The following is a 25401-nucleotide window of genomic DNA, read 5'->3' as shown; positions in this document are numbered from 1 at the left end:
GGCGGGATCAAGGCATACACAGTGTTGCCTTGATCCCGCCTCTAGCTGCCGCTGATTGGCCAGGCCGTTTTGTGGCCGGGCATCAAGTCTGCCTGAGAGTTCCCAGATGGGAGCAGGAGGGGGGAACCCAGTGTACTCTGCTGCCCCATCTGGTGGAGTCAGGTTAGGACCACCCCACCCCACCTCACAACCCCTGTATTAGACCAGGGGTTCTCAACCTGGGGGTCACGACCTGAATGGCTGGGAAAAATAAATTAAGAGTTTACATAGTACACATAGTACATGCATAAACTTTCCTTAATGATTATATCTGGTTTCAGTATTTATTTATGATGTATTTACTCTTTTATTAAGGTTTTGTAGCGGTGGCCCGGACGGTTAGCTCAACCGTCTGGTCACCTATAGGCTACCAAACCAGCCGGACGGCGTGCCGCGGGTTCGACTCCGGAGCCCGATGGCCCTTTGCCGCGTGTCACTCCCCATCTCTCTCCCCCCTTTCCTGTCTGCTTACTGTTCCCTATCAATAAAGGCATAAAAAGCCCCCAAAACAACAAATCTTAAAAAGGTTTTATAGCTGTCAATTTTGCAGTGGGTGTTGGGAGGGGGGGGGGCGAGGCGGGGTCACGAGACATGGCCAATTAAAGCATTTCCGGGGGTCCCCAGCCAAAAAACGTTGAGAATCCCTGTATTAGACCATGGACCAGTGGACCACCAGAACTCTGAAAGTGTACAAATGGAACCAAATGAACATGTAAAAAAAAGCCAGCCTAGGGTATCATGCTCCTTTAAGTAGAGCTGATCCTGAATCATCATGTGTGAATACATAGTATGTATGTGTCGGTTTAAAGATGACAATAAAAAGCTATTCTTTGGGTTCATTTTGCTACTCATGAACAGGGGTAGAGAACAGTGAGGCTGGTCAAGAGCATCATCGTGTCACACTTCTTAGATAATATCTAAAATTAAAGGTGGGATCTTGGGTAGACGGTCTTGGAGAACGACCGTTTTACCCACGACCGGTACATTAATCTCCACACCGATCAGTGTACACACCTTGTATTCAAAATACAAAACCTTAAAGATCAGTGCTGCTCGCGCCATAGCAAAAGAAAATCGTAAATGGACCCAGATTCAAATCGGATGAGCAATTCAATCCAATAATAAAGCTGGTCTCTGTCTAGAATCAGGATTGACTGGTGTGGAATCAGTGTTCTGCTGGGTCCTGGCTGGGGCTTTGATCAGGTCAGGAGAGCTGCTGGTCCAGGTTCTGTTCTGGGCAGAGGGGGCACTCTGTGGAGGTGGAGCAGCGCTCACACTGTAGTCCGTGGCCACAGGGCAGAGACATGGAGCCCTGCTCTCCACACGTCACACAGCACTGCCTCTGCTTCCTGTACAGTACCTTGAGGGGGGGGGGGGAAAGAGCAAACATTTAGACTTGAACACGAGCATATTAACATGAGTCACTGCCACCAATATTCATTCATTCTTCCACCAGTGCCACGATCTTTTCGGTGCGTGCTCTTATTTTTGAAGGCCAAAGATTCCCGGGCTATGAACCAGAAGTAAAAGTGTGTGTAAAGTTTTGCGCAAATGTTATTTAATTCACCAGAAACATACATTTTGTAACCGTGACCAGCGACACTCTGGGAAAACGCAATCTGGGAAAAGAGTCTAAGATAAATGCATTAAAAAAAAATCTGCTTACATTGAAGCTGATGGGAGGTGGACTTTTAATTTCCAGTTCATCTCCGGTTTTATCGATCGCCTAGCAACCGCACAGCATTAATACAATAACTGAATAAATAAAAACATTTTCTAAAATTGGGGAAAAAACAATAGTTGCACAAAAAAAGTACATAGTGCTTAAGTGGTTAATCTGCTGTTGCAATTAGATGGGGTTAACATCTTCACAGATGTATTTTGGGATGTTCCCGTCTGTAGCCTACATGAAATCTCGTCATTCATGAGGGGTCATTTGACCGAGTAGACATTAGACATAACCTGACTCCGCCAGATGGGGCAGCAGAGAGTACACTGGGTTGCCCCCTCCTGCTCCCATCTGGGAACTCTCAGGCAGACTTGATGCCCGGGCACAAAACGGCCTGGCCAATCAGCAGCAGCTAGAGGCGGGATCAAGCCATACACAGTGCTGCCTTGATCCCGCCTCTAGCTGCTGCTGATTGGTACTCTCTGCTGCCCCATCTGGCGGAGTCAGGTTACATTAGACATACATATGGACGTCATTACCTGTTCTACAGTGTGTAGACAGGTACAGAGCTGGGCCTGTAGGCTGACAATCGACTCGAGGGGCAATCTGTGCAGTAGCTGGAGTTGGTGAAGTGCCAAGTGGGGGTTCTCTCCACTCCTAAGGCTGTCCAGGGCCTCCTGGAGGAGGGTGGCCTGCCTCTGCGTCTCGTCCTCGGCCTGCCTCGTCCTCTCTGCTTCCATGGCCAGGCGCCCTGCATGTGCCCGAGAATCCTCCGCGTCAGCTTTCAGGGCCGCCCAAGTCTATGGAGAACGAGTGGGGAAAATGAATCGGTAGAAAACGTTAAGATGAAATCATACTCATGACTCTGATGAAGACCGCAAGGTCGAAACGTTAGTCGTTTTTGTATACTCAGCACCTAATAAAAGGCTCTAAATGTCCGTGCTGCTCCAGTCTCTTCTCCTTATGCATGAAATCATACTACTTGCAGCAGTACTGTATAATCAATCATTTTATACATGTATTATTTGATAATGATCACAATACGTTGCAGCGTGTGAGCTCAGTGTGCTATTTTTGATTAGCGAAAGGTTACTAAAGGGAAAGGAAAGTGAAACAGGTTAACCAGTGGTCATCAACATGTCCGTACATGGACACATGTGACAGACTTGGTCTTGTCCGTGGAAAATGTTTGATTTTCTTTTTACACACCATTATAGTGTTCTTATTTTGAGCATAAGACCCAGTAACTGAATGTCAAGTCCAACAGGTTTTCTTCAAAATATGACACTTATTTACTCACTATGACATTCATGACATGGCATATTACTAGTAACCTGACTCCGCCAGATGGGGCAGCAGAGAGTACACTGGGTTCCCCCCTCCTGCTCCCATCTGGGAACTCTCAGGCAGACTTGATGCTCCGGCCACAAAACGGCCTGGCCAATCAGCGGCAGCTAGAGGCGGGATCAAGGCATACACAATGCTTCCTTGATCCCGCCTCTAGCTGCCGCTGATTGGCCAGGCCGGAGGGAGGAACCCAGTGTACTCTCTGCTGCCCCATCTGGCGGAGTCAGGTTATATTACTAGTGCTTCAGTAGATATTGGATGGAGCCCCCAGACACACCACAGGTACAAGCCATGACCTGATGAAGATCAAATAGATCGAAACGTTGTCAGAATTCTCAATAAAGAACGTCTTTCTTGTACCTGTGGTGTGTGGGCTCCATCCAATATCTACTGAAGTTTCTTTAGCCCAGCACCCAGCCTGTGGATGTGCGTATTCTACGTCCGCTCATATTACTAGTGCTTCTCAAATGTTTCATTTGCATTTTGCAAGGAGTGTACAAATGTCAGAGTTACAGACCTGTTATGGTCATTCAGGGCCATCTCTTCATGTGTTTCTATCCATGATAAAAAAAATATTTTTGACGAAAATGTCCACCGATGATCCCTGAGGTTAACCCATTGTCATTTTAGATTCGGCCTCAGGGGCTTGTTTGTGCCAACTCGATCAGACACATACTATAACTATACTGTACTCCACGGCACGCACACATATCACCACTACCTACCTACCTGTGCAGTGTGTCTCCAGCTGTGGTCCCAGTGTTTAAGGGACCTATGAGCATCGTCCAGCTCCTGTTTGAGTCTGGTGGTGTCTGCACTGGTCCCCGAGGGCAGCAGAGTGGGCGGGGTGCCCGGCGACCCCTGGCCTGACGGGAAGTGTTCCCATATACTACTGTTCATACCGTTCAGACCTGCCAAAGGACAAGTTGGTGGATTAGCGTTAAGCGTTATTCAGTCTGGATTTCCGGTGGTGAGGTGACCACCGAACTACAACATGACGTCACGAGCCGCTGTGAAGAGCAAACCACCACCACCGCCCCAGCCCTTCTCTCTGTTTTTACTCACCACCGCTCAACGTTATTTCAGATCTGGTGGTGGTGAGGTGACCACCGAACTACAACATGACGTCACGAGCCGCTGTGAAGAGCAAACCACCACCACCGCCCCAGCCCTTCTCTCTGTTTTTACTCACCACCGCTCAACGTTATTTCAGATCTGGTGGTCAGCTCACCACCGAAAATCCAGACTATGAATGATAGTAGCATGTCAGCTCATATTCCCAGGAGTAAAAGCAGGCCTTAAAAAATGATATATATATTTTTTTCATTGTATGAAAATAATAAAGATAAACTAATACATCTGAGCTTTTTAAAACGTGTGGAATCAAAGTATTGCTTTTCTCCAGGCGGGAATCTAAATAATAGTCATACTTTTCCTGGGACATCAAAACCCTTAAAACTATTGATTTGTTTACACCGTAAGCTGACGACAGCCATTATCCATTTATTGTCCTGGGGTACCATATTTTTGAGTGGTGTAAACCACTCCAACTGGCTTTGTTAGTTTACGTGTCTGTCTGTCCGTATGTCGGTCTGTTCGTACCAAAGAATGAGCATGGTTGCTATGGTCACCCAGGTCACACGGGTGTGATTTCATTATGTCAGACATTACGTCAGACCACAGCTGGTCAGTCTATCTAAGACCTTACACCACTCAGTTCACACGGGTGTGATTTTTTACCCTTAGATTTTCATAAGGCAGCCATCAACGTTACAATGTTGCAGACTACATGACTGTTGCCCATGTGGGAAAATATCTAACCAACAGTGGTGCTGTAAAAGTGCGACATCTAGTGGCTGAATGTTGTCTAGTGACACTTGAAGTGTGTGTTCTCTTGGTTAAGGTTCAACAAACCTAAGGCGCTATGCGATGGTCCAAGGAAGCTGCTCTCTGATTGCCCTGGTTGTGACAGGTGAGCGGAGAAGAATGGAGAGGCGTGTGCTCTGATTGGGGGAGAGGGTGACGGGGAGCTGAAAGGTGCAGAGCTGCTGAGAGATCCCGGGATATTGACCGGTGCAGAGCTTTGAAGCTGGTTCCCTCCTGGAATAAGAAGAAAGGGTAATAAAAAATACTTTACTTTTCAATAGCTGTACATAATAATGAGGACATTTCGGGATGATTACAAACCATTCGTGTTATTATAAGCATAGGGCTGTCACCCGAGCTCAAATTCAGAATCAACCGTCCAGTCTGCCGTCTCAAACAGCTAGCTCAAACGATGCCATTAACTTCAGGCATGAGGCATCTATCTATAAATGCACCACGTCTCTGTGTGTATGTAAGTACGTACGTGTGTTTAGTTTAGTTTATTAAGGATCCCCATTAGTCTACACCGTAGTGGAGACTATTCTTCCTGGGGTCCATGCAAAAACAAAAACAATATACAAATCATAAAATGCAGTACAGCATGATCCATGTTTCTGAACAAACACACAAACCTAAAAAACTAAATTTATAACAGTCTGTGTGTACATCTGTAATGCACGTAACTCGAGAACCGTTCGCCCCCCCCCACCGACTTCAAATTCGACACATGCGTTCCACACCACCACAGGGAGTGCAGTTCACGGTGTCGAGTCGGTCAGACCCATGGTTGTCCAGAACCGCCCCAAAAAGGCCTCTGCCCCGGGCTCTGACCTAGAACAACTTTATAACATTGTCATGCTAGATTCATTGTTTTTGGGTGGCTTGTAAGAACTTGACAAAATATATTGGACATTGTGGGGAAATATGTGTCTTAATATAACATAAGACACAGGGATGTCAAACTGGTGGCCCCATGACAAATGGTGTCAAAGTCAGCTCACAAGATGATTTGGGGAGGGAAATCATTATGTATCTCCAGCCGATCTCAGACACCACTCTCTCGCTGCAATCACTTGTTGTAGCAGGCAGCTTGTTAATTAAGGAAACAATAGACGGTAGTTAACCAACCCACACTGTGTGCAACTCCAGTCAACCCCCCAGTGTGTCTCAGAGTATCCCCTGGAGCCACTCTCTCATGCTTCAGAGGTTTTTGCAGTCTGGGAGTGTTGCTAATGGAAATAATTAGACACCCGGGGAGATTCGAGTATGGTTGCCAAAACTTGCCAGGCATTCACAGACATGGATGTATTCTGTATTCAATTATGAATACGTTATCAGATATTGTTTAATTTTTTAATAAATGCTTTGAAACTTTTTGTAAATTACGGCAATACAGTGAGGCAGAAGAAGCTTTTTATGTAATCCTGTTTATCCTTTTTTTCGGTCAAAATGGATAAACAGTTACCGCCGGTAATGTATAATGTAATCTTCTTTTTGTTAAAATGGGTTTTATTAATTGGCATCAAAAATAAGTGAAGGTATCGAAATTGTCTAAATGAGACTCTACAAATGAGTCGTTATATTGGAAGCAACAGTATGTGCATTCACGTCTAGATTTTTGTGTGTGTGCGTGCGTGTGTGTGTGTGTGCGTGCGTGCGTGCGTGCGTGTGCATGTTTCATTACCCAGCATCATTCCACCACCACTAGTGTGAGATGAGCTGCTCTCCAGGCTCCTCTCCAAGGCTGACACGCCAAAATCGTTCAGGTCCAGATCGTCCAGGGCTGACTCTATACAAACACAGAGAACCAACACACCGTTTTAGTTTCACAGTCACTGTAGTGACTTTGCTGAATTTCCCCCATGGGGATAATAAAGGGCGGCTGTGGCTCAGGAGGTAGAGCAGGTCGTCCAATGATCCCTGGGTCGGCGGTTTGAATCCCCGCTCCTCCTGTCGATCGAAGTGTCCTTGGGCAACTGAACACTGAACCCTACATTGCCTCCAATGAGTTGGTCGGTGTGTGGTGTGTGCTTGCCACCATTGGTGTGAGAATGTGGGAAGTGAGGACGCTGGCGTCGACTGCTCGCCGCTTCACCTCCCGCTTCACCTCCCACCACCTCATTCATTCATGTATGAATGAATGAACCATTGTAAAGCGCTTTGAGCACTTGGAAAAGCGCCATCAAAATGCAATTCATTATTAAAGGTATATCAGCTTCACATTATCAGTGCCAATCCTTGTCACACGGCAGTCATTTCACTCTTACTTGAACCGTAGTGTCTCTATTCTGGGACGAACATGTGCCAAAAATAGCCGATCTACAAGCTCACAACGCGTCCCAGCGCAGCTATTTTCGGCAATGAAATTTGAGTGAAAAAAGCAGGGCTGTAGTATTAATAGACCCCTGGGAGACTAGTCAATTAAGTAGTATATTATATAGGGTTTAACCCATTTTGGGCGGGAACCCCTTTTGGTGTTAGCATTATGTTATGCTTTAGCTATTTTTGAAAAAAATCGAAGAACGACTGACATAGAAACATAGCTTTTTCAGAAAACTGTCAGGATGTAGAAGACATTTTTAGAATCTGATCTCAGGTCAAAATGGGTTAAGTGGTTAAACTCAGGTGGTGGAAAACCCCACATCAACTGCATGAGCAGTTGAGGTGGGGTGCAGGTGACACCCTGCACCTACTGACTTACCCACAACCGACTCCACAGTCTCACTGGTAGGGTAGAAGGGCAGGGCGTTTGCGTTCATGCCTGAGGAGAGGCCTGGTCCTCCTGGGGGACCAGGAGGGGCAGGACTGGGCGGGGTGGCAGCCAGGCTTGAGGGGATACTGGAGGATAGACTTAAAGGACTTCCCACTGGCAGAAACACTAATAAGTCCTGTAGAAGACAAGTTACATTGTTTAAGAGTATTGCATCCCTAAATCAGTAGTACAGTAGATATGCACATGAGCCACGTATGGATATAAGAAATGAGTTCATGTCCAGAAAACGGTAATCATACCTGTTTGCTGTGAGCGGCTGACACCATTTCTCTATTACGCTCCAGAGCAAAACTTCTTTGTTTTGCCTAAAAAACGACACACAAAAATAAACTAAATACACAGCAGACTAGTACATGCAGTTCATGGAGCCCTTGCTTTCTCTAAAAGCTTTTTTAGAGTTTGCTGCCATCTAAGGCACGATTCATACTCCTATTTTAGAGCCGAATAAAAGTCGGTTCGGCTCTGTAGAGCCTACAATGTGACGTCATTTGAGGTTCGGGGCTACTGAAAATTTCTGACGAGCCGAAATCATTTCGGCACTACAGCGGTAAAATAGGAGTATGAATCGGCCCTAATATTTCAAAATCATACAGACTGGGCTCACCTTGGAAGTTGGTACACTGTGTCTCAAGCAACACTGGGGTTGGGCTATACTGTATATTGATATTGTGATATGCGGATATCGTCTGGGATTTTGGAACGTGATCTACTATAGCATACAGTGTTGTCTTCTCCCGATTTCAACGGTTGCATTACAGTAAAGTGATGTAATTTTCTGAATTTCCCTAACTGTTGTAGCCGTTATATTATTTGCCTTTACCCGCTTAGTAGCATTAGTTCTGATTAATATGCATCTGTCCTTGTGTAAATATTTTGTGAAAACAGTGAACGTCAATAGTTTTCTTCAAATCAAACATTTATAATTGATTCTGTCCCATGTCCCAGCCGTAGCTACAGCTAATAAAATAATGGCCGTGGGATGCCATTGTGATCATGGCAATGGACTCTATTTTCAGATGTGTCTTGGCAAGGCAAACACAGCTGAAGTTCATAATAATCTGTTTGATTGCGAACGCAGTGAGAGTGAGCACTAACTATGAGACCTAGCAGAACATGTCTGTGTGTGTCACACTGTAACACCACCCACCCGCCACCAGAGGGCGCAGCTGTATTACACACAAAAAACACACACACACAAAAGTTTTAAAAAAAAACTTAAAAAGAAAAAACTTTTAAAAGAAAAACTTATTCAAGGGATGACTTCCGCACACCCGGTTCAGTTTTATAGCAGGTGCGTATAGGTCCTGGCAGTACAGCAAACGTTTTGAGGAAGGAGGAGAGACCCGCACACTGCCACTTGCTGGTTCAAGAACTTTATTTAAAGAGTCATATGCAACGTTTCGGCCTTTCGGCCTTCTTGATGCCTGAAGAAGGCCGAAAGGCCGAAACGTTGCATATGACTCTTTAAATAAAGTTCTTGAACCAGCAAGTGGCAGTGTGCGGGTCTCTCCTCCTTCCTCAAAAGAAAAACTTACAAAAAAAACTTTTAAAAAAACTTAAAGAAAACTTTAAAAAAACACACACGCACGCACACATACACACTAAAAAAAGAGCTTAAAAATAAAATAATTAAAAAATATATATATATATATATATACCAAAGCCAAGCACTGACAGTAGTCAATAGTATTGTAATTGTCAATGCTTACTAGTAACCGTCACATAAATGTACCACCATTTTATTAGCAAACCTGCGGTCCGTAGACAAATTCCCTTGGAGTACACAAAAATGTTTTAGATGATTAATTATCTGTGAAAGAACCACCTTCAGTCCTACCTCACCATGCCATTTCTCACTCTCCTAAGAAAACAAACGGTGTTAACAGCCCATTGTGAGCAACACCTCCACCTATTCACATGCAAAATTGTCCCTCCATCGTCTGATGGTCAGGTTTAGCATACCAAAAAAGAGCTCTTATCATATGGATGTAGTGGAATGCTTTGCATGCAGTGCCTTGCATGTTGGAGATGGAATTCTTCCAAAGCGGCACACTGCCATGACAGCTCATTTTTCCCTATTGGGTCAGTACTCAGTACCAGGGTTGCCATGTTGGCTTGTTTCCCGTCAAAGTTGGCTTGTTTTTTTCCAGAGTTGCGGTTTTTTCCCCCAGGTGGCGGGTTGCGGTTTTTTGGGCTTGTTTTAAAAAAATACGTGGCTTGTTTTGAATATCAAACAAGCCAACATTTCTTTGATGTATATGCTATAAATACCCATAGGTTTGAGGAAGTGTGAATCACTCTGAGTCTGGTGTCTCAACTATGTGTGGAATAGTATAATAAATGACCAAAACATTCATAATTATAGAGATAGATAGTATTTATAATGATAAATGCATCAAATATTTATTTATTAGTATTATATGGCGATATTATTGGGCTTGTTTTGGCTTGTTTTTCGAGGGAGGATTTGGCTTATTGCTCTCGCTAAGAGTTGGCTTGTTTTGGGCTTGTTTTTGGAGGTGGGTTGGCTTATTTCTCTCACAAGAGTTGGCAACACTGGTCAGTACAATTTCTATCTGTATGCATCACCCTTCTGGGCGTGTTGCTCATAGGATTAGGCTACAGTATAATGTGTTGCTGTCGGGCAGTAACCCGACATCTCCATATTCTAACTTTCTGTGTTTGACCTACTTGATCATACAACAACTTTCTTTCTTTCACCTTTATTTATTCAGGGAAGTCAATTGAGAACCAGCTCTCTTTTACAATGACGCCCTGATTACACATAACAAACAACAGCGTCACACAAAAGCATCAAAAGTAGCAGATTTTAACCGTGGCCTGAAGCAACGCGTTTTGAGCCAACTGTAGATCTGCTACTTTTGCATTTGAATCCTGACAAGTAAAAGTTTGGGACATAATGAGGTTTCCAACCTCCCGACAGACGATCATATGAAAAGAGAGATTCATAATAATTTCCACGCCTGCACTCTGTGAGTAATGGTCCTGCCAATTCACGGTTAACCCATTTTGACCTGGGAACGATTCTATAAATGTCTTCTAAATCCTGACAGTTTTCTGAAAAAGCTATGTTTTCTATGTCAGTCGTTCTTCGATTTTTCAAAAATAGCAGACCTACAAGCTCATAGCGCGCCACTCGGTGGCGCGCTATGAGCTTGTAGATCTGCTATTTTTCAATAGCTAAAGCATAACAGAATGCTTGAAACACCAAAAGGGGTTCCCGCCCAAAATGCGTTAATGTTGCCAGTTCCACAATGACTGAATGTTGTATAAAACCAGAATTGGGCGAATGTGCAGATTTATAAAGCTCGCAAAAATAATGCACCTGCTTATTACGGTCCGTGTGTACACAGTTTGATGCATTTTTAAAAAATATATATATATATATTTTCCTGCTCATTGGTCTCAATTGGCTGCATGGTAAACACAACCATTATTCACTTCTCCCATTCACCTGAAAGATGAATATGTGTGAATAGGTACTTCAACTTTATTAAACAAGTATAAAGAAAAATATGTATACATTGGAGGGGGTTCATAATAAATTACATTTTAATTGGTTATATCAATTCCCTTGTTGCAATCGCAATTTTGAAATTACTTAATTTGTGATCACATGTATTTGCCTGTAATACTTCCTTTTTTACCATTCCACTCGTATTGTTTATTTTGTAACTGCAAATGTATGGGAGCTTGTATGAAAAGGATATATAAAGGATAAATAGGACATGATGGACATGATGGAAACAAGCCCTGAGGGCTTATCTGGGTTATCCGTTTAAGCAATCTTTTGTATAAATCCGTGCCACTCATTTTATTCCCCCAAAACAATTCCCAGGTCAGTTTCTCTCACCTGATCCTCCCTCTCGAACCCGGGGGCTCTGCCGTAGCCTCCCTCTCCAGCCCAGGGGGACAGAGGCTCTCCCCCTCCGCCCATGTCTTCACACAGTGATAACACCCTGCCCAGCAGACCTTGTTCCGCTACGCCTGCACCCCCAGAAGGGGAGAAAGGATCCGCCATGGACCCCGACCCATGCCCGTACGCCAGGCTGGGCCCACTGGGACTCGAGGGGGCTTCCTGGGCAGGATGGGGGTCTGCTGGTCTGGGAGGAGGAGGAGGGGAGTTGGGGGTTGCTAATGAGGGCTCTTCGGAAACAAAGGGTTCTAGTAGAGAGGGACACAGGAGCCAACATAGTTACTGGAAGTCAAGTAAGCATTTTTTTTGCTGGTTTATTGTGACTTTGCAGCTACCCATAAAGGGACATACACTAAAAAATGTAATCTGACAATGGGTGTTAACCCATTTTGGGCGGGAACCCCTTTTTAACCTCTTTATCTATTGAAAAATAGCAGATCTACAAGCTCATAGCGCGCCACCGAGTGGCGCGCTACGAGCTTGTAGGTCTGCTATTTTTGAAAAATCAAAGAACGACATTTTATAGAATCGTTCCCAGGTCAAAATGGGTTAAGTGAGCACAGTTTACAGATTTAATACAAAGCCTTACTTTCAATATGTGCAAATGCACAAAAGGGCCCTCTGGGACAGCTGCCAGACTGCTGCATGTCATTGCACTTGGTGGATTTATAGATCTGTGGCAGAATGACAACACAACAGCCATTAACATCTTGCCCTCAATGATCTCATCTTCTGAATCTCACTTCGGTTTGAGTCAACATTGAAAGTGAAACCGACAGACCTCTGGGTGAAACTGTTGTTCTGTGCGCGTGTGGCAATATTGGCATCCCTCTGCGCCCTCACATTTACTAGGATCTCCCCATTCTTCGCTGTGTTTCACCGATGGACACGGCAGAGCTCTGTGTTAGCAAGGGCAAATCCCAAAACAATGTTAGATATCAGTCTCCTATTATATGCTTAGGTATCTCACTTGTGCATTTCGTCGTGGGCTACCTGTATTTGTGTTTGTGCGGACTCCGTCTTCTATCTTTACTATTATGGTAGTATGGACAGGCATAACCTTGGCGACACAAGCGAGGAGGCTTTTTACAGAGCTCGGTCTTGTAGTGGGACAGCACGTAGGTGTTATCTGAAGAGGAGAGTAGGAGAGACAGCACAGGGTTGGTTGAAAGACGTCACATGAAATCTGGCAGAAACATTTTACAGAAAGAGAATGAAGAGAATGAGAAGTCAAGTTTCAACAAGTAGTATTTTTTTGTACTGGGTGCACGGCTTAAGGGGAGTTCAAATAAACAGAAAAATACCAGCAACTCCGGGAAATGTCCTTTTAAGTACTTTTTAGTTTGGCAGGCACAGGGCGCTGTGCCAACCATAATAACGCACTATGGCAGGGGTACCTAAACAAGGACTTGTCTTGAGTCCTGTGAGTGCTGGCCTTTTTTGTTTCGTTTATATTTGACAGAAATGCCTGGTCCTATTACCAAACTGACATCAATTGTAATTGTTTTACAGTGACGCTATGGGCTTGCCTTGCCAGCGTGGCTCCTCACTCAGGATCTTCTCGATGAGGGCGGTACTGGCTGCCTGTCCCGACTGCCCATCGCCACCTGCTCCCCCGTCTGTGGCCCCCGAGCCTCCCTGAGACTCAATCACCTGAACCTCCCTGTGACAAAAAAACAATAATAATAACACAAATGAACACATTATTACAAAGCACAATCAGAAATAGGAATTCATGCACATGTAGAAGACAGTTGGCTAGGGATAGGACGATATGAAACTGACATGTCACGATTATTGTGGCAAAAATAATTGTGATTATTGATATCGCACAGCCCCCTTTCTTCCTATTTGTATTCAGATTGCTCTCCGTTCTCTTCTTTGTTTTTAACAACCGTCCAATTTCTCAGTGGTTCTTTCACTGTCAAATTTCTCTGTTCCAGAACCTCTTCTTTGACTGTTTTTCCAACTTAATTTGTTTTTAATGATGGTAACTAACTGAGCTCCATGTCCGGTGGCGCTGTACGGGACTTCGTTGTCACATGCATTAACACCACACACTCCAGTCGTCCATGCTGACCACCAAGCAATGTAAACCTGTCCGGGGCTGCTCATGTTGTCTCCCAGAGTTTCGGCCACACACTGTAAACACATCCATACCGTTGCCATTTAGTCTCCTTCCTCTACACCAAGTGTTGACAGTCTGAATTCACTCCAGATTTGAAAAACGTGTGATCCACCCAATGTTCCCCCTAAGGTGCGTCTGTGCGCGCGCGCGCACACATGGCCAAATGCCCCCGCGCACAACTGAAATCTGTCGCGCACAGACAGACACAGACGCTGGTGTAAAAAAAAACACACAGGCGAGGCGACCGCGACAGATAGGTCTCCTCCCCTCCTTTTATTACTCTATCTATGGTCTCCTCTCCTCCTGCCTGGGACCGAGGCAACTCCTCCTGTGTGTGACTGCGCGCAAGTGGGGACCTTAGGAGGTGGAGACGTAACAGCAGCAGCAGCAGTCAGTGTTAATGAAACCCCAAGAACCAGATAAGCTGGCGTTGCTTGGACCCGTGCGTTGATGGGACATTTAGATTTAAAAGGCGAACGGATGGAAGTGTGGATAAAAGCACGGCTGTGCGCAACAACAAGAGAGGGGGACTAACGTTAGCTTCTCGTTAGCTGGTTAGCTAACGTTGTTATCACTACAGCACAACAAGCCTCCAGACAGTCCGGTGTGCTTGTGAATGAAACATGTGGAATACTCACTGCAAAATCTCCACATTGCACACCACAGTTTAGTGACTTAATTGTACATGCTAGATCATTAATATAAGTTGCAAATAAAGTAGGCGAAAGATTATCTCCTTGTTTTACTCCCAGTGGTGTTGGAAACCAATCTGTACAAAGTTCATTTATTTTAACACAGGCTACCGGTGCACTGTATAATGATTGTACTGATTTGTAGAACTTTCCATTCACTCCATATTCAGACAATCTACAAAAGAGTAGGTCCCTGTTGATAAGATCGAAAGCTTTTTTGAAATCTATGAAACAAGCAAATGTGGGTTTCCTTTCATCTAACCTAGTCCTTATTATTGTACATAGTGAATAGAGATGGTCAATACAAGCTCTGTCTTTGCGGAATCCATTTTGTTCATCTTCAAGTAGGTGTCTATTCTCTAGATGGCACATAAGCCTTTCGTTAAGTATAGAGGAATATAATTTGTAAACTGTACTCAATAGACTGATCCCTCTATAATTAAGGGGCACCCTTGGGTCGTCACTTTTAAAGATAGGTGTTATAATGGATCTGAACCACATAGAGGGAATTTTGCCTGTTTCAAAACATTTTTTAAACAGACCAAGTAGAGTGTGAGATAGCATTGGTGATTTCAAGATTTCGTTTGGCAGGTTTTCTATGCCTGTGGCTTTTCCTGTCTTTGCTTTATTAATTGCCAACAGGACTTCCTCTATGGTCAGCTCATTATTAAGATTATCATTAGAAGGCTCAACCTCCACTACCATCTCACTCTCTAGCAAAGCTTTTTCTGAGCATTTTTCATTATAAAAGGTTTCATCAAAACTTGATGTGTTATCACAGAAAAGACCTTTAAAATCTATTTCCCACCTTTTGATAACCTGTGATGGTTCATGAACTGGGTTGCCATCATGCCCCAACACCTCCATAGGGATCTTCTTTGTTCTTATTGGGCCTAGCAAAAGTGCAACAGATGTTGCACTTTTTTCATAGTGCAACATCTGTCCTCTTTGATAGGATCTTTTAGATTTCTTATATGTTTTATCAAATACATACTGACACTCTTTAAATGTTTTCAGGAGGTCCTTTTTCCCAGACTGTGTGCCTTTATATTTCAGGAATGAATGCTCAGCCTTATGCATTGCCAGCCATAGATGTTGCAGCTCTTCGTTCCAGTAGGGTTTCCTAATCCTTGTGCTTTCTGTTATGTACCTGATGTCATAAACAGGGCTGCGCAGGTCATGTGATCCATGTGCAAAAGCGCAGTGGGAGCCGTTCTTGCTGCAGTGGCCTTTCGAGTCCGTTTCGTGGATGCACGACCCCGTTTTGTAATAACGGAGGTGATATCTGCGCTCTGTGTCCCCCGCTGTCCGATGTAGGAATGGACATCTGGAACACACACAAAAAAAACACAGGGAATTGCTATGATTTCTACTGGATTGTGTGATATCCAAGAGGGTTTTTGTTTTAGGATGAAAATATTTTTACGCCGTTATCGTTTTGTTATTAGAGTTGAGGTTTTTATAATAAAACGGTTCTACATGTTAAAAACTGATATATTTACTGATGTGAGTTGAACAGGAAGTGTGTGTGTGTGTGTGTGTGAGATCATATTTTACTAGTCTTTTTCTCTGCAATAACCCTTAGCTGAGTTAGCCTCTACCAGGGTAAAATATTTCAACTCTTTCCCACTTAAAATAAATATAAAAGTTTGCAATAAACAAAACATCACAATATTTGTGACTGTGCTGTCAACACTGCTTGAATTGTATGCATGATCTGATCTATCACAATACTTTCTAGGAAACCATCTGAGACATTCCTCCTTTTGAAAAACACAGCCTCTTGTGACATGGCACGGATATTGTTTCAGTCAGTATTGTGATGTCTGTACATTTACTATCTGTGTAGTTCTACAAACGTATTTCTTACTCAGTTAGAAATAGAAAACACAATGACGCACCCAGTATTGGCTCATTAGCATTATGTTAGAAGCGTCTGCACACTAAATGGGTGGTTTAGTAACCTGGTTATTCCTCACGTCCTGTCTGAGTGTCTTTAAATCAAGGTGATAATGGTTTAGCACATTTCTACCGCCCTTCTCCACATGAGCCCAAGCAGTGGGAGAATAGCGTCTTCACTTGCTAATTCCATGAATAGTGAAATGATTTAACTATGAATGTAGTCAGTGTAACTATTCTCTGAACTTCAACTTCTTGCCAGGCAATTGTATGACCCGGTAAAAAGGAAACCTGTTTTTCCACATTAATGCAAATGAGTTTAGATATTATGAGGGCTGATCACTGAGGGCTGACAACAACAAAAAAATAAACTATTATAAACACACTATTTTTCTAATATTGAAAAGGAAGGAAGGGGGGGGCGGGGGGTGTCTGCACAAAAAATGGCAAGTGTTGTGGTTAGTTAGGTGCTTCCAAACTCCAACACAAAAATTATCACCTGCATGGAATTTCTTGTCTACGGTGGATTTTTCTGAAACAAACGCTTTGCATATTGAAAGAGGGTAATTCAAGCTTGCCTTGCAGCTGAAATGTTGTCAATGGAGGGTGTTGCAACTCTAGATTAAACTCACTTCAAGGGAAAGCCGGTTCGCGCTACTCAAGGACAGTCTTGAGTTCAGGCATATGCTGGGTGCAGATTCAGAAAATACGTAGAAGAATAACTCTAGATTCAACCCAATATAAAAAAAATCTAATGTGAAGAGACCCTCAAGACCCTCATGCTAGATAGGAGAGTGTGAAGGGCAGCGATTCAGGAGTCCCGAGTTGGGTGTTGGCTAGACCGCACTCTCGCATCGCATTGTGCACTCCTGCATGAAACGGTCACACATGCTTTAGATTTAGGTGCATTGTAGTTCAAAACTGTGATCTTAGGAGCACTCACTCATCCCCATCCGGGCAGGTCCCCGTCCCCTCATCATATTTGGTGCAATAGATGTCTGGGCTGTAGTTAAAGGTCCCATCCCGCCTCCGAATGGGCCTGCGGCGCCTCTGGTTCAAGAAGTGCCAGTGGAAACAGGCAAAAGGCCGGTGCTGTGTGCACTTGTGCTGCACAAACAGGGGGCACTGCTCGGTTCTGAACTCCTTCAGGTATCTGGAAGATTGATTGATTGATTGAAGTATTTATTAACATTTTGCAGAATTACAGTACATTTCAAGCACAACTCAATACAAAAACTGTTAACTGTGAGTGGACGACACCATAAAAGAATTACACTTGTTTACAATAGGGCCCACCGTTTTCAATTCATCAAAACATTTAGAGATATACACTTCTATATAGCTGTAACGAAGACTCTCACTTATATTCATAGAGGAGGGAGAGTTGGTCATTGGACAGTTACTGTCGTCTCCATATATGGGGATATTCGACTAGGACGTCGGGCTATATGACATGTCTAGTAAGACTATCCCTATATTTGGTCCGGGTTGACCTAATGCTGATATCAGATCGATGTGGTAGAAGTAGAACCCATATATGGATCTTATTGGCTCAGTCATCCTGACAAAGCCTAATCGGATAATATATAATAGAGGTCTGCTCAAGGCAGAAGGGAGAAGTCGAAGCATCCTGGTTTAAGTTCTAGTTGAACACCACTGTGGCGGGTTCTAACCTGAGTAACCAGCAATAGAGGTTTGAGCTATTTCATAATAGCCAAAAACAGGAAATCATCATAAGAGGTAAAAAAAAAAACAAAAAAAAAAACATAGGGTGAGGGGAAAGGGGGTGGGTGGGGGATTCAGATTTGACGGGGGACCGTTTCGATTTTCCCTTTGAGAGTGGTTTCGAGGGATTCAAGGGATTCGCATGTCTTAATGACTGTGTTGGTAGAGAGGGTGGCATATGGAGGCTGGCATATGGAGGGTGGCATATGGAGGGAAACGAACGACACATACATACACCCCAGAAAGAATGGGGTGTATGAAACATGAACAACATATAACATACACAACGCAAACTACAATAAACGCGGCAGATTGTGCGAAAATAATAATACAAAATAATAATAATAGAGTAACGTTAGGCCTGCTTAAAAGAGTCCATCCAAACTTAATGTCGCTACACTACACTACAGCCTTGTGGGTCTAGTGGCTAGCTGGCTTAACAACCGTGTTTTAACGATCTTATCTTACAAATGCAACGAGTTGTATTCTGCTGTATGCATAATAAATACACGTGAGCTTGTGTACACTTTAGCAAGCTAATCCAGGCAGCTAGTTAGCTACGTACGTGTAATGTTGGGGTTTCTCGGGCTGTATGTTGAGCACGTTAGCGGGAGATGTCGAGCCACCCGCCGGCGAGGACGAAGACGACGAAGAGGAAGGTCCCGCGGTGTTCGGAGCCCCCGGTGCAGTGGGCTGTGTGTGTGTTTTGGACATTTCCCCGCGTTACAGACTTTATCAAAACCACTAGCTTGTTTTTAGCTTAGCCGCCGAGTAGCTATTCTCGCTAGCTCCCCCGAAATCCGCATTCTACAACGCGCATGCGTAGGAGGAGGGGGGCGGAAGTAGAAGCATATGAAATGAGGAACTATGGGGTGTGTAGTTTATGAGTCTGACTCTGAGAGTCTTGCGTTCATAAAATAAGATAAAATATTGTTTGTATTATTAAATAAAAAAAACCGTTGTTTATTGAAGTGCATTCTCACATTCTCACTTTATCTCAAGTTTTCCAATGCAAAAAAAAAGTGAAACCCATTTAATTGGCTACGTCACAGGAATACAGGGACCAATCGGCGTTGAGCTTAATGAATGACAGCGAGAGGACGCAATGGGAAGGGCGTGCCCGACCTACGTCACGCCGAGTATTAATAATCGCACACATCCCCTCTCGGATCAAACACGACCGTGCTCTGAGCTGCTGCGCTGAACTCGTTATTAACAACAACATCACTTAAAAACAGGTATGTGTTGCCGTTCGGTTTGTTTGAGTTAAAACAGCGAGAGCACTTTCCAGTCTGGTTCGGATCGATGGATGACATTTCGTGTTTTGTATTCGTGGGCTTATTGTGTTTTTCTTCGGGTCGTTAACGCTGGGACGGCTTGTGTCTAGTGTCGGCTAGCCTAGCGTTAGCTAAAAATAGAACAATGGAATCTCGTTCCTCCACCAACCTAGCCGTTTGGTCGACGGTGAAACGTTAACCGTCTTAACGTGCGGTTAGATTATGGACCAAAACGCGAGATAAACAAACTATGGATCACACTTGGACTTAAAACAATAACATTGTGGTCTTAAGAAAGCGCACGTTGGTGTTAAATGTACGCCGTGTCAACGGGCTGTGGGGGTGAGTCAACCGAGGGAATAATGGCGATGTCGGCGAAGCAGCAACATTGGCCACTGAGTCGCTGCTGCCCTCTTCTTTATGGAGACATTTTTATTTATTTATTTTTAAAAGGTTACGTAATTTAGACTGAGTGGCCAAGTAGGAATAAATCCCCACCGATGTCATAACACTGCTTGTTATGTAAACTGCAGCAACAGCGTGGGTTTAACCTTGAAAACCCGCCTTGGTAGAGATTCAAAGCTGAATTTGATTTCGTCCGTTGCGTTTTAATGCGCGCTGCCTGGAAGGAAGGCGGGTTGTGTTGATGGAACCCACCAGACTCCTCCTCCCAGCGGGGGAGGGGATGCTAGGAGGCTAACGTGCTAAATGGTTTTTATTGTGTTTTTTATGGTCTCTTGTCGACAATGAGGCCGGCAACTTAAGCCCTTTTAAGACCCGGTGCCGATTCTACAAATGCCTTCTAAATTAGTAATCGCCACACCTTTTCAAACATGTATCCGTTGTTACGGAAAATAAACAAACTAAGATTAATCTGCAGTCGCGATGCCATTGCCCGCCAAATCCGACCCGATGTTATTACTCAATTGGAATGTGTTTTTGTTGTGACTTTGTAGCTGAGAGATGGCCCGTACCAAGCAGACCGCTCGTAAGTCCACCGGAGGAAAGGCGCCCAGGAAGCAGCTTGCCACCAAGGCTGCCAGGAAGAGTGCACCCTCCACGGGAGGAGTGAAGAAGCCCCATCGTTATAGGTATGTAATAACTAATCAGCCAGTGGTGTGTTACAAACTGAACTGTGGGGCAAATTCAGCTAATCTTGGTGATTCTTGAAGTTGTGTTCAAACAAAAGCAGTGATACAATGTTTACGTTTTCAGGCCAGGAACTGTGGCTCTGAGGGAGATCCGTCGTTACCAGAAGTCTACAGAGTTGCTGATCCGCAAGCTGCCCTTCCAGCGCTTGGTGAGAGAAATTGCCCAGGACTTCAAGACAGATCTGCGCTTCCAGAGTGCCGCCATTGGTGCCCTTCAGGTGATTGCAGTGCCAATTTGTTTTTGTGTAAACGATAACTAGCTTTACTACACATGACTTCAGTTTGCTGTGTAAAATAAGCTAATGCTTGTTTTTGTTTACCCCTGTAACAGGAGGCCAGTGAGGCATACCTGGTGGGACTTTTTGAGGACACCAACCTGTGCGCCATCCATGCCAAGCGTGTCACCATCATGCCCAAAGACATCCAGCTGGCTCGTAGGATAAGGGGGGAGAGGGCCTAGGCAGTGACCGTATCAGCGAGACAAATAATCCTATTTATCGTACTTGGCGATTTTGTGGACTTTTAATTTCTTTGGGTTTTTTAAAAGTTTCTTTTTTTTGGTTTTTGTATTGTATTTTAGATTGAGACAAATGGATCAGTCATTCCACAAACCTGAATTCAGATTTGGTTAGTCAAAGTTGTAACAGAATGTTGAGTGGGTTGCCAACTGTTAAGTTTTCAACAAGGCAATGGCACGGCTGGATCTTCTTCCCTTGAAGCCAAGGATTGGTGTATAATGGCTGAATTCTTCACATCTTCCATGGGGGTACGGTCCTTCATAACATTTCTACCCCCCTCTGCAGTATGCCAGCATGTATTGCAGTCAGGGTGTTGTGTTTAGTCACACCATACACAACAGCAAGGTGCATGTCAGCCCCCCTTGTATTTTCTGGACCGCTTTTGACATGTTATTTTTCCAACATAAAAAATCTTGGCAGCTACATTTAATACTATTTATGAAGTGTTGTCACATGTCTTTCTATTAAAAGTCTTTAAGAATATAACTTGTCCTGTGATAAATGTGACCATGGTTGCGAGCAACACCACTACACATGACACTTGTTTAGTGTATCATTTATCTTTATACAGGAGTCAAAAGTGTCACACAGATTCTGTGTATTGAGTCTGTCATACAAACCACTCTGTATGTTTGAAACCAGTAGCTGTAAGAATAAAGACAAATGTAAGTGGGGTGTGGGGGGGAAGTAAAATGTACAATATTTTAGCTGTCTTCATTGTAATCCTCACCAATACGGCAGATAATCTCTTCACAGTCCTTGACCGTGCTTGCTTTTAGTGCAACGCAGTAGAACCCTGTTGCTCGACGAGTTTCTGGGGAGTCTCTGTGAACATAGCCAATCACATGCTCAGTTGACATCTGGATGTGACCAATGACAACAGGCCTTTGGGACTGCATCACTGCTATGCCTTCTTGTAGGACGGGCATGTAGATTAATTCTAGATGCTATATGCTCAATATTCTATAGGCTATTAAACATGTTAACCCAGTCAGGGTGGGATCCCCTTTTGGTGTTTACTTTAGCTATTGTAAACTAGCAGATCTACAAGCTCGTAGTGTGGCACTTGGTGCTGCGCTATGAGCTTGTAGATCTGCTATTTTAGAAAAATCGTGAATGTGGTGCAAATCTTTGTATATACGTTCAGAGCGAACGTTTTTAACCCAAATCTTGGCTTCTGGGGGTCCCTGGAACAACATTTTCAGATAAGGGTCTGCGGCCAAATACAGATAATTCTGGGGGGCCTTGATGTGAAATAGTTTGAACACCAGCCTCAGGTCTAAATGGGTTAATATAATTTAAAAGTGTTTGAGATTTCTGTTTGCAGACACTCACGCCACACAGAATGCCAATACGGTGTAGTCTGGCTGACAGTACCTCCCTACACAGGAGATTTCTGGGTAGTGATGCTGGAATAATTCCTGTGGAAATGTACACAAGTCAAACGATAATATAAATCAGAATATTGACATGACAATATTGACATTAAGTTGCCCTTTCTTTACCAATGGACAGTTAACACATTGACCAGAAATCAAAAATAAATAAAAACAGACATACTATATATCATGTTCTTGCACTCACCTGCTTAGTGTTTTTCTCTGTGCACGTCAGGTGTGTTTCCTTCATGTCTAAGAGCACTTCCTGCAGGACAAATTACGGTATGATAAGATTGTATTGTCCATTAAAGGATCATATTATTTATTTCCTGTTGGGATTACTACCTTGCTGGGCAGTTTCTGCTGCAAGACTTGTGGTATTGCACACTGCAGCACCTCCTTGCCTCCAAACTGAGAGAAAAGAGTTGATCATTAATCAGTATGCCTAGTTCTCCCCGAGTATTACTGTCACAAACACAATGACAAACAATAATAAGGGCAACATTTGATTCGATACTGATCACAACATAAACTACAAATTACTTCCAACAATAGTTAAAGTAACTAAGAACACAATTAAAGTTTAAACATGATGTGCACAATGCACATGAATCTGTACCATTCCAATGTTTGTCTTTCCCAGATACTGGACGATGTACACAATCCTGTTGGAGAGAGTTGGTTAGATGTAAAATAACTATCAACTGTATCACATACATGTGTGATGATTGTAGTATTGGGTGTAACAGGGCCATTTAGCCAATAGTTGTCTGTGAGATTTGAATTGAATGAAGTTAAATAGGTGGTGGTGGTAACCGACTTGCCTCCCCTCTTTGAGACACTGTGACGGAGATGACCGCCGATTGGCCACATCTGTGTTATTAGAGGTACATGGGCCCAGATTGAGAGTGGGGTTCTCCTCTCTCAGAGCCCGCAGGTGTTTAATGAGAGGTCGATAAACACCGCCGTCCATGTCCCTCCACCGCAGCACAAGTATGGACAGAGGACGCCCCTTTAGTTGAGAGAGAACTGAGCCAGCCTGGATAATCACAAGACATGGCCGTTTCTGCGTGCACAAAATCCTCAAAAGATGTGCACTGTAAATGTTTAATCAACCTTTGCTCGTACCACATTGCTGTCAGGTGAAGTAAACTTTGTTTGAGAGTTGCATGGCTACGTGTCATGTCGTGTGTGTGCGACTGTGCGTGCGTGTTTCTCTCTGACTTCCTTTGACCTTGACATGCTTTACTTGCCTGTCCATTCCTAGAATTCCGCAGGGAGATGCCATTGATCTCATCGATAACATCACCAGGACAGACAAACTTGTCTACCTGAGCCTGGCTAGCAGGCAACAGGTCTAAGACAAACACACGTCCACTGAGATACCTGATAGAGAGAGAGAGAGAGAGTGAGTGAGAGATGATGCAGAAGGTCTAGTACAGTGGTTCTCAACCTTTTCAGGCCACGGCCCCCAAAAATAATCATATCTGAACTGAACCCTGACAAGCACTTGGAATTGTAGGAGTTGAAGCATTATTCGGTTCCACACTTAATATTGTGAAAATACTTTCACAATTTTTGCCTCTTTTTATGTTTTTATAGTATAGTTTGTTGATTACTTTGGTGCCGTAATGGTATTTTTTTTTTCACATTGTGACTTCAATATCTAAAAATAAAAAAAAGATGAAAACATGAGAGGACCCCCCTGGGGGTCCAGACCCACATGTTGAGAACCACTGGATTAGTACACTGTATATAACTGTGTAGTGGTGGAATGCTAACCTTAACACCATGCCTAACTCCCGACAAGGTACTACTTCATACATCTCACAAACCTGGGAAACACAACGAGAACTTCATCTCGTAAAATACTCTGCAGAATTACAGATTCGTAATTGGCATTCAAACCATAATAAAAAGGTTACAGCATAGCAATAAGCAATTAAGTCTTACTGGTAGGAGCCAACTCTCGTCCAGAAAACTGCAAGTCTGCGTTGAGAGAAAAGAGGTGCCGTATTTTGTTGGCAGAGTGAGATGCCTATTAGTGTATGTTTAGTGCAAATGTATTGTTTCTGCTGTAGCATATGAATGCATGCAGGAGGAATTAGAGCTCAAACCTAACCTCCATGTCCAGTTTGAACTCCATTTGAGAGAGAACCAGTAGCAGAGACATGAAAGGTTCTGGAACAGGAAGGACATTTCATCATGTGCATTGGACTTTTATTATTCTATTATTGACCATATTGTGGCCATGTGGGGATGTGATGAAAATAATGAACTCAACATGTTCTGCAGCAATCTGATAAGGTAAAAAGGCCTCACCCACAAATTCCTCATTCCTAAAGATTGAGATAGCAGGGCTGTACCACTGGAAAACAGCAACACAATGCAAGCACGATTATTATTAGTTAGTTCCAACTAACTTTGTAAATTAGTACTGTTTAGTTAAGGGGCAACGTACCAGTTTTTCATTAACATATTTTGGTTATTTGTTGAAAAGTTAAAGCTCTATATTATGAATGTTATGTAGCCTACTCATTGCTATAGACCAGTGGTTTTCAACCAGTGTGGTCCGGGGACCACCGGTGGTCCTTGAGGGGGTTCCAGGTGGTCCCCAGCTAAATGATGGAGAGTTGGTAACCCAATGGACCCTTATAGACCTTTAACTCTTGAGAACGAAAAATGAAACCAAATGGACCCGTACGCTCTCAAGAGTTAAATTATTGTTAAACATCTGCATTACTTCCTTTACAAGAAGTCTATACAATTGAGTACCACAGACGAATAACAGTCTAAGTCCACACTATTGATCCATAATATATAAATGATAGATAAGGGTTCAGGACAACGAGGCCTTTTCGTGGAGGGGTCAGTCTGAAATTTGGACTTAGACTGTTTTTCGTCTGTGGTACTCAATTCAAGAATGTAGAATAAGTAAGAAAAAACGAAATATTCTACGTTTTGGGTCTGAGAGGCTAATCAATCTCATCAAACGGTGCTC

General features: G+C 43.6%; 3 protein-coding genes across 6 annotated transcripts; 1 reads left to right on the top strand and 2 right to left on the bottom strand.

Annotated features, from left to right (window-relative positions):
* Nucleotides 1–95: 95 nt before the first annotated feature.
* unk (unk zinc finger) lies at nucleotides 96–18896 on the bottom strand. Of its 4 annotated transcripts, none has more exons than XM_079492801.1 (15): nucleotides 18641–18896; nucleotides 17294–17503; nucleotides 15260–15778; nucleotides 13161–13294; nucleotides 12625–12760; nucleotides 12413–12530; nucleotides 12221–12305; nucleotides 11569–11879; nucleotides 7934–7999; nucleotides 7623–7809; nucleotides 6606–6710; nucleotides 4970–5155; nucleotides 3785–3966; nucleotides 2248–2508; nucleotides 96–1399 (listed from the first exon to the last, which is right to left on the bottom strand). In XM_079492801.1, exons 1-15 carry the CDS (start codon nucleotides 18787–18789, stop codon nucleotides 1244–1246), a joined length of 2805 nt encoding a protein of 934 aa, XP_079348927.1. In that variant the 5' UTR covers nucleotides 18790–18896; the 3' UTR covers nucleotides 96–1243. The 4 variants fall into 4 exon arrangements, with proteins under 4 accessions (XP_079348927.1, XP_079348928.1, XP_079348929.1 ...); XM_079492802.1 differs by having other exon boundaries at nucleotides 4970–5152; XM_079492803.1 differs by having other exon boundaries at nucleotides 15602–15778.
* A 260-nt stretch (nucleotides 18897–19156) lies between these two features.
* LOC306915479 (histone H3.3A) lies at nucleotides 19157–21507 on the top strand. The gene is made up of 4 exons (XM_079492820.1): nucleotides 19157–19313; nucleotides 20309–20443; nucleotides 20568–20721; nucleotides 20835–21507. The coding sequence occupies exons 2-4, from the start codon at nucleotides 20316–20318 to the stop codon at nucleotides 20961–20963; spliced, it is 411 nt and encodes a 136-aa protein (XP_079348946.1). The 5' UTR covers nucleotides 19157–19313; nucleotides 20309–20315; the 3' UTR covers nucleotides 20964–21507.
* LOC306915478 (uncharacterized protein) lies at nucleotides 20877–23436 on the bottom strand. Its single transcript, XM_079492819.1, has 7 exons — nucleotides 23225–23436; nucleotides 23020–23065; nucleotides 22746–22811; nucleotides 22606–22665; nucleotides 22357–22442; nucleotides 21752–21846; nucleotides 20877–21666 (listed from the first exon to the last, which is right to left on the bottom strand). The coding sequence occupies exons 1-7, from the start codon at nucleotides 23371–23373 to the stop codon at nucleotides 21632–21634; spliced, it is 537 nt and encodes a 178-aa protein (XP_079348945.1). The 5' UTR covers nucleotides 23374–23436; the 3' UTR covers nucleotides 20877–21631.
* Between the last annotated feature and the right edge of the window lie 1965 nt (nucleotides 23437–25401).

The sequence above is a fragment of the Electrona antarctica genome (assembly GCF_951216825.1).
Source record: "Electrona antarctica genome assembly, chromosome: 22".
NCBI classification, from domain to species: Eukaryota; Metazoa; Chordata; class Actinopteri; order Myctophiformes; family Myctophidae; genus Electrona; species Electrona antarctica.
Note: the sequence above shows the minus strand (reverse complement) of the source record. Positions and strands in the feature narration are given on the sequence as shown.